At 33.6% G+C, this 8,902-nt stretch overlaps 1 protein-coding gene across 1 annotated transcript in view; it reads left to right on the top strand.

Moving 5' to 3' along the window:
• Positions 1-7,105: 7,105 nt before the first annotated feature.
• Positions 7,106-8,902, top strand: part of LOC119840603 (cytochrome P450 6j1-like) — a 6,826-nt gene continuing 5,029 nt past the window's right edge. The window contains exons 1-4 of the mRNA XM_038367289.1: positions 7,106-7,264; positions 7,460-7,663; positions 8,044-8,193; positions 8,838-8,900. Coding sequence (XP_038223217.1) covers positions 7,106-7,264; positions 7,460-7,663; positions 8,044-8,193; positions 8,838-8,900 — 576 coding nt within the window. The remainder of the gene's footprint in view (positions 7,265-7,459; positions 7,664-8,043; positions 8,194-8,837; positions 8,901-8,902) is intronic.

Genomic DNA, 8,902 nt, shown 5'->3' with positions numbered 1-8,902 from the left:
AAATGACTACCTAACTATTTATGAATATTAGTTTTGACGGTCCTTTATATGAATATTACTTATAATACTTTTTGAATTTGGTTTTTATGATTTATTTCCAGAAAGCAAAATTTGCAGTTATTTTATGATTATTTATTTTTCAGGTAAACGCTTTGGTCAGATTTCGGTTCGGCATGCTTTGGCACACGTTGCATTGCATTTTAAGGTGAAACCTTTAGCAAACGGACCCAAGCCAAGTGAAGTAGAGTTTGAGAAACATGGACTCATCTTGGTCCCAGGTCAAGATCTCTACCTCGATTTTATTCCTAGAAATGAATTCTGAAGATATCTATTTATTAATTTGACAATATCGATATCGCTAAATTGAATAACCGGTTTATAAATTCATTAAGCAAAGTCAATGAAATTTTTCATTACCTACTTTTTAAGTACCTATCTAGTTGACAAAAACAAATATCGTAATCTTACTGAAATAAGTGGGCCACGTGCTTTGGATATGTCGCCATAAGATTAAATCCAATGTTATAGCGTTATTGCAATCTGTCGTATAATTATTGTGATCCATTACTCTACTCCGAATTTAACGCGTGCGAAGCGACGGGAAAAAGCCAGCACAAGTATATATTGTGCATTGTATATAGGTAAATTTCGCTTCTGATACCTAATTCTTATAATAATAACAGTACTCACTTGAGTATTATTTACATTTTAAACCAATTTTTGAGTATGCGAGTTGATATGAAATTTAAACTTCCTAATGTTTTGTTGTGTTCCGTTAATGTTTTTGTTGGTGTAATATTAATCATATATGTATATATCAGTCACCTATATAACATGTTGCAGTATTGTTTTAATATCCGTAATTTGAATAAAAAGAGTTTCGGTTACTTGTTTTTTACGTTGTGGTTCTCATTGAAAGAAACTTAACCTTTCCTGCCTTTATCCCTGACTAAACAAACATATAGATTAGAAGATAAACATTCTTTATACCTAGCTAACATTAACAATTAATTATTTAATCTGAATCTCAGAATCTCACATTGCAACGGGATTAATGTTATTCAAATAAGACAGTGCTTCAAAAAAATTACACCCTTTCATAATTTCCCATGCTTGTAATTTCACACGGACGCCTATGGCCTGAGGCACAGCTTTCTTGTCTGAACGCTCAATCGGAGAATGGCAATGACTGGCAATGACTGGCAATGACTGGCAATGACTGGCAATGACTTAAGGGCCGGGAATATTGCTTTCTCCGTGGGCCGGGCCTTTGTATTCTGGCAAATGCGCATGGAATTTTACCTTTTTATTATAAAGGTTAAAATAGCGTCTTTAAAAAAACGACTTAAAACTATCTGAGTGTTAGTAACGTTATGACACATTTTTCATGGTCTTATTTCAAGTATATTATAAATGGTAAGAGTCCCAAAAAATGTAAAATATAAGTTTCCTTTAGTAAAGTGACCATCAGCTGCAGATTCGTTGATAATTGTTGTGGTGTCCTAAGTATTTAAAACATCTTTCATTTCCTACGACTTGACAGATTACAATTAAACCATTATCTTCGAGAACCTAATTCTTAAAAACTTGAGGGTAGTAGATACTAAGTCAGCTGGCCACATAACTAAAACTCGTTATTGCACTTGCATCGTCATAATACAGTTTTACCATTTGTGAGCATTCTCAACAGAGAAGAGCGATCAAGTCAATTAATCAATTTTGCAAGTAAGTATGTATGTGTAATAATATTGATGCGAAACAACTGATCTGCGATTTTTGAGCGACAGGTTACAACGTCCCATGGATTTTCACCTTCCATATACTTAATCATGAATGCCATGCATAAATATAGAATAATATTTTCCAAACATGAATCTGCACCAGGTGTACATAACAGTGTCCGTTATATACCATATCTCAAAAGTGTGATATGCATAATTAACATCATATTATAATTATCTCGCAACGTTCGATGTAACTGCATTTAAAGATTACCATCCATCATCATTATGAGTGATATCGATTTTCGTTATAATTTAGCGTTGCTCAAGCTGGTACTGTCCATGGTATCGGTCCTTACTTTATATTACCAAAATTCGGTTACTTAGGTATCCATAAATACAATTTAATCTATAACCGAGTTCACAGAATCATGAGACGTTTAAAGTTTAAAATTTCATATACAACCTTCTATTAATCTTATCGAAAGAAAGTTAATAGGTACCAAATACAAAGAAATTACAATGGTCTAAGAAAAAAAGTACCAATTATGTAGTCCGTGGTAATACCTATAGTATTAGATATTAAAATGAAAAGAATACGCTAACACGTGGGAAACGGCTCAATGGGAATAGAAATTCCTTGCAATCGACATCTTGCATTGCAATCTTTTCCTGTATTCATCTTATCTGTCATTTAATCCAAATCATTTGTACCCCTATATGTCCTATCTTTATCCTACACCTATTAAAGCCAGCAAACCATTAATTGTTAACCAGTTTTTATAGATGCTCGATTAAATGAATACATTATTATACTATTATTATTATTTGCCGACTATGCCATAAGAAAAAAAATATCCATATATATTGCTAGGTGAAAAAAAACATCAACTAGCAAAAACTGTTTTTTATGAGGTAGACTAATATAAGATACAACTTATTAATATTAAAAAAATATATTTAAAAAAACATTGACATTGCATAAAAAAAAAACAAAAACGTCTTCCCCAATACGTTGATAATTAAATATGCATTTAAAGTCTTAAAAATTTACTAGTCACGTTTCGACAAATAGAAAAAAAGTTGTTCGGCGGAAAGTGTTAATTTATGTGGGACAGGATAACTTCAAGGATGGAAGGAAGGAGGAAGAGGTTGGGGTAATTGGCTAAGGACAGAAAAGGGAATGTGGGATGGATGGTAGATCGCAACGCCACCACCAATTTAACCAGTACGGTCGTTGCGTATGAGTTCTCTGAGACGAGAATTGCGTGGATTTACTAGACTTGAACAATGTGAGCATGTCGGAATACTGAGCCGGAATGCTTTGTGCTTTGATAAGTACGACGTTGAAGGTTTCTGAGAAATCCGAAAATAAGTTCAAAAGGGCATCCATTCAGAGGATCAAAACTGGTACTATAGAAACTACATTCACTATCAGAGTACTGACCATTGAATGAAACAAAACTGTTATTGGAAGCTACAGACATTACACAAACAAATTATTATAAATGTAAAAATAATTGTGAATATATAGATTATACTAAACTAAATTAATACATACCCATAGGCATAGGTACCCCATAAACTATAATAGAGTACCAAGCGTAAACTATAATAGAGTAATCTATAAACACAAATAATGGACGGTATAAATCTCTTTTTTACATAATTTACTATACTGATGCAAGTCACTCTGAATATGTATACCTATTATCGGAGTCAAAAAATTGGACTATTTTGGTCCGCGAGCGAGGCGCAGATTTTTTTGTCATAGCGGGCAACTGTAACGATGATAATAGTGAGTGTGGAAGATTGTGATTCGTCTGGTGTTGAGCGATCCCCACCACCAGTGAACATCAAGGGATAAGGAAAAGACTTATGGCGGAAATAAATGACTAAACTTGGCCTTCGCAGTCACCCTTTTGAGGAAAAGCATAGGGACCTCTAGCTCCCCTACTCACCGAAGTAAGGAAGCAGCCTACAGTCACGCCGGTCTTTTATTCGGTTCATTAGGGGTGTGGTATCTTCCACGGTGCAAGCTGGCCCAAATCGTGTGGAAACGTGCTCGACTCCCACACTAAACGTTTATAATATTTAAGACGTTCATTTTCAATATTTTAACTACAATATTGTACTTATATAAGTGCTCAATTTTTTGTGACCTTGCATGTCTGTTTGGACCAGAGTATGTTATTTTATCACACTGATTGTATAATTATAATATATAGGATTAAACTCTTTATTGTTCTACTTATATATATCTAAAAACGTGGAATTTATTGTGTTTAATAAATAAATAATCTTGTTTGTATCTCCAAATGAATAGTTTGCAGAAGCCATTTTGGTTATAAACGACCATGGTTGCCAAGGTTACCAAGTTTTATGAGTAAAATGGATAAATAACAAAAATGCATAGAGAATGTAGAAAAGACACCCTGTGTAAAACTTAGAATTTAACAAAAGCCGCGACAATCGATACAACATTGTAATCTTTTATAATTATTGGCTGAGATGATACTCATTCATCTCGATAGATGGCGTGGACGTGGACGAAAGGCCCATTTAGACACATTAAACCGAAATTTGATTACTGAGGCTGGATCACGGGTGGCCGAGAGGCTAAGCATTGCTACGTTTTGGCAAAATGACACAGGTTCGAATCCTGCATCGTAATCAATTTCTTTCCATTCTTTAAAAAATGATGACATAAAAAATATAAATAAATAATCGAGACCGTAGTATTTTTTTGGTTGAGAAACTACGGAGCTGCACGTGTACGACTCTTAAAAAACGTCTTACAAATTGAAACCTTTCGTCGTTTTGAAGACGGTCGGTTAAAAAGTTGACTACTATATGATAAGGAGTGGATAAAGACAAAATAATAGGATGATAATCATAAAATAAGAACTATTAAGCCCCGTATTAATGATAGACATGTTTTTTTAGCAATTAAGATAAATTGACATATTGAGAAGTTGCTGACAATGCTGAGTGTAGAGTTGATAACGAATGTAGATAATTGGGTACACGCAAACATTTTCGAAAAATCTCGTAATGTAATGTAAACGCTGATTGACAAAGATAATACAGACGTTGGTATATATTTATTGATGATTTGTATACGAAAAGTCAGTATCTATTGAGTGCGACTACCATACATACTTGATTTGTGGCGCGCACGAGTGATAAGATTCATTATTTGTTAGGTAAGTGTTTAATCATACCGTTAAATGTTTGTTGCAACGCGATAATAAACAATGTAATATTATAATCAACAAAGTAAATTTCGTAATCGTACTGTTCGGTAAAATTTTACAAACGCATGAAGCCATACTAAATTTCGAAGTAAGGAAGGAATAAAGAAAATTTACGTGTTGTATAGTAGTCGTTCCAAAAAGAGTTACTACTTACATTTAATTAATACATAATGCAATGAATAAATAAATTTAAAATTTATTAACTGCGCGAGTTCTTGAGTCCTTCATAACTAAACCTGTTTCAATGAATAGATACAAAGTATAACCACTTAGGTAGTCAACCGGTATCCAAAGACAAACATTAATAAAAACTCTTAATAGACTTAGATATAGATTTTAACTGAGGTCATAACAAGAACATTAATGATCGAAAGAAGATACACTAGTACCTTTTCTTTATGTATCGGTATCTCCAATTAGTTGCCATCAAAACTGATTTATCACTGCTATACTAAAAGAGGTTTCAATTATATGTAGTGTTAATAAAATTTAAATATGATTATCACTAAATAGTATAAAACAAAGTCGCTTTCCGCCGCCTGTGTATCTGTATGTTTAGATCTCTAAAATTCTGCAACAGATTGTGACGGTATTTTTTTAACAGATTGAGTGATTCAAGAAGAATGCTTAAATCATATTTAATACATACATAATTTCACCTGTGCGAAGTTGGAGCGCTATATACGCTAGTTAATTATAAGGTAGCATATTTGAGATCTTAATTTCTTTAGAATGGAAGCTCGTTTTTCATGTCGAATGAACATACATTCATAGTTTATTTATTTGAACTTTCATCTGTTTAAAAATATTTCTCTCCGTTCAATAAGGGGTAGTGCATACACACACATAGACAGGTGTCGCCGAAATGTGATATTGAATTATCTAGTTGGTTATAAGTATTTTTGATAAAAGATTTATAATCACCTTACAGATCAATATTAGCTAAAAATAACAATTGCATTCAAAATACGATAATCTGAATAGTCATCGTATGTTGAAGGTTATCATTCGAAAATCATATCACATTTCAATGTGTTATTTTTTTCCCGCTAAAGCAAAATTGATGCTATCAATTAAAAACTGAAAGATAATATAATTCATATCATATTGGGTACTAGTCTCATATTGCTATACATACTAATATAATGTTAATACAATTTTGATAGGCTTCGTTCTCTCACAGCGCAAGTTGTATGTTCAATTCTTACTTTTTTACATATTATCATATATTTTAATGAAATACATATAATAATATTAGATACCTACAAACATTATATAATGCGCGTGGCATCCTCTAAATAGCGTCCCGAGCTGCTAAGAACATGGCGTATGTAGTTCGGGCTTTTCCCCCCTTGTCCTCTCCCCCCACACGATTGACCCGACGAAACGTCTTTGATGACTATATGGATTATTACACGGTGCTTAAACGATACCTACTTGGATATCTTTATAATATGTTTTTAAGGTCAAAGGATATCTAAAGACTAAATATATATATATAATATAGTCGTCGGGTATATAATGTGATTTTAATTCATACGCATCTAATATTTTAAATGCGAAAGTAACTCTGTCTGCCTGTCAAATATTGGCGTCTAAACCACTCAACCCAATTTAAATGAGGTTCAAAGATACCTAGTTTGAGATCTAAAAAAGTAAATAATATACTTTATACTCGCGAGATTACTGGCTGTCAAAATAGTGTGATGCGTAACATTTGCTTGCAATTAAATGTAATGCTTTTCGATACTTATAATCTCATGATACCTTATATAAAATAACATGTAGTTTCAAAAAAGATAAGTCTGGCAACACAATTCTTCTGTAAAATGTTGTGAGATCTATGTAATATTAAGTGGGTTTAATTTATTCAGTCAATACTTAAATAAATTAACTCGACCATCGCATTAAGACACAATGCTAATACAAGTAATACAATATATTTAATTCAATTAGAGTCAATTTAAGTCAATTTATTTATTTAAAACATAAAAATACAATAGATATTGATATGATTTTATGGGATGTTGTTAGGTTAGCTAAATATGCGTAACAACTTAACATAGAAACTCCCTTCATAAGTCTGATTTACGACATCTTACTCGCTACTTTTTTACTCTATGTAGGATGTTTGGAATTCTTCTAATTGGAGTAGCACTATGTGTGTTGGGCTGGCTGTACGTCCGCTGGTCGCGCGTGCGGCAGTTTTGGGCGCAGCGCGGTGTACCGCATCTACCGCCGCACCCTGTCATGGGGAGCCTTACCTTCCTGCAGCGACAGAATCCCGTAAGATTTTACCATTGCTGAACTATAAATTATATTCAACCCTATCCATCCAAAGTTTACCTGTTACCCTTACTACATAGGTTACACGTAAACTGGTAAATTAATTTTTAAATTCAGGCTATCGGTTTTTCTTTAACGCATACTTCTTGACCCTTTGAATACATTGGTACAATACATAAAAGCATTTTTTTTCAGGGAAAATGGCTGATAAACTCATATCAACATTTCAACAAGACACCGTATTTTGGCGCGTGGTGGTTCTGGAGACCTACGCTCATTATCAACTCCCCTGAGATTGCCAGAAATGTTCTCGTGAAGGACTTCGCCAGCTTCAGGGATAGGTTACTGGGGTCTGGCACATCGGATCCTATCGGGCATCTCAACATTTTTACAGTTAATGTATGTAATTTATTTATTTTCCTATATTAGCTGTTCCGCGGGGCATAACAAATATACATCGGTCGACACAAGTATTCGCATTTATATTATGTTTCATTTTATTATGTTACTCTTTAATACAATCAATTGGACCATACCATAAACCGTAGTACATTAATCAATACCGAATCTTGCTCTTGACAAAGAGATCGTGGTCATCATGTGGTCTCAGAGGTACATGTAACCCGCTTGAGGATGATTTGCCATCATTGCCTGTTTCCTGTCATTCATACCAAATCTACACATTGATAATCTACCTTTGAAAAGATATCCTAGACTTAGTCTTATCAATAGTCATTCGCTCCTCGTTCATACACTTATTCGATTTTATTATTTTTAAGGAGCCGCTATGGTCTTCAATCAGACGTCGGTTAACAAACATTTTTACAGCGGCCAAGCTGAGAGCACTACAGAATCTGCTAGATACTAAGGCGAATCAATTGGTAGAACGTATCAAAAATACCGAGAACAAAACCGCCATAAGCTTAAGAGTGAGTATCAACTTACAAAAAGCACCAAAATCCTTATAAAAAAGCCCTTTGGGAATTGGACTCCAAAATTTCCATATAGACGGGCTTAAAATATTTGTCTCATTTAGAAGCACACACATAAAATGGAGTTGGCTATTTTAATGTCCTATAAAGGAAATGTCCTATAAATAGAAATGTTTATGTCACGATTATAAAACAGCGACTACAGAGTTTCTTACTGGCTTCTCTGTTGAAACTACTTCCCTAACTGGTGGTAACTGGTAAAACTATTATGTGACGACTCAAAAAGGCTTGTTAAAGAAGAATACATTAGAAACGAAAGTTTAATCGAGTCTCTGAGACAAGATATCGTACTTGATTTTTATATACAACTAGCGGTTCACCCCGGCTTCGCCCATGGTACATATATAGCCTTCCAATAAATGGATTTTCTAACACTGAAATAATTTTTCAAATCGGACCAGTAGTTCCTGAGATTAGGGCGTTCAAACAAACAAACAAACTCTTCCGCTTTATAATATTAGTATAGATTACTATTTGAGTAAATTCATATTATAGAAGTAACAATATTATAGATTGGGTATTCTTATTATTGTATTCTAAACAGTATAATTATAATAGTTATTTTCATATATTATTGCCAGATGCTATTCACGGACTACACATCAGACGTTATAGGCACAGCCGCTTTCGGAGTGGAGACCAAAGC

This window comes from Zerene cesonia, chromosome 6, assembly GCF_012273895.1.
Source record: "Zerene cesonia ecotype Mississippi chromosome 6, Zerene_cesonia_1.1, whole genome shotgun sequence".
In the NCBI taxonomy this organism is placed as follows: Eukaryota; Metazoa; Arthropoda; class Insecta; order Lepidoptera; family Pieridae; genus Zerene; species Zerene cesonia.
The sequence above is the reverse complement of the archived record's forward strand: the minus strand, read 5'-3'. Positions and strand labels throughout refer to the sequence as shown.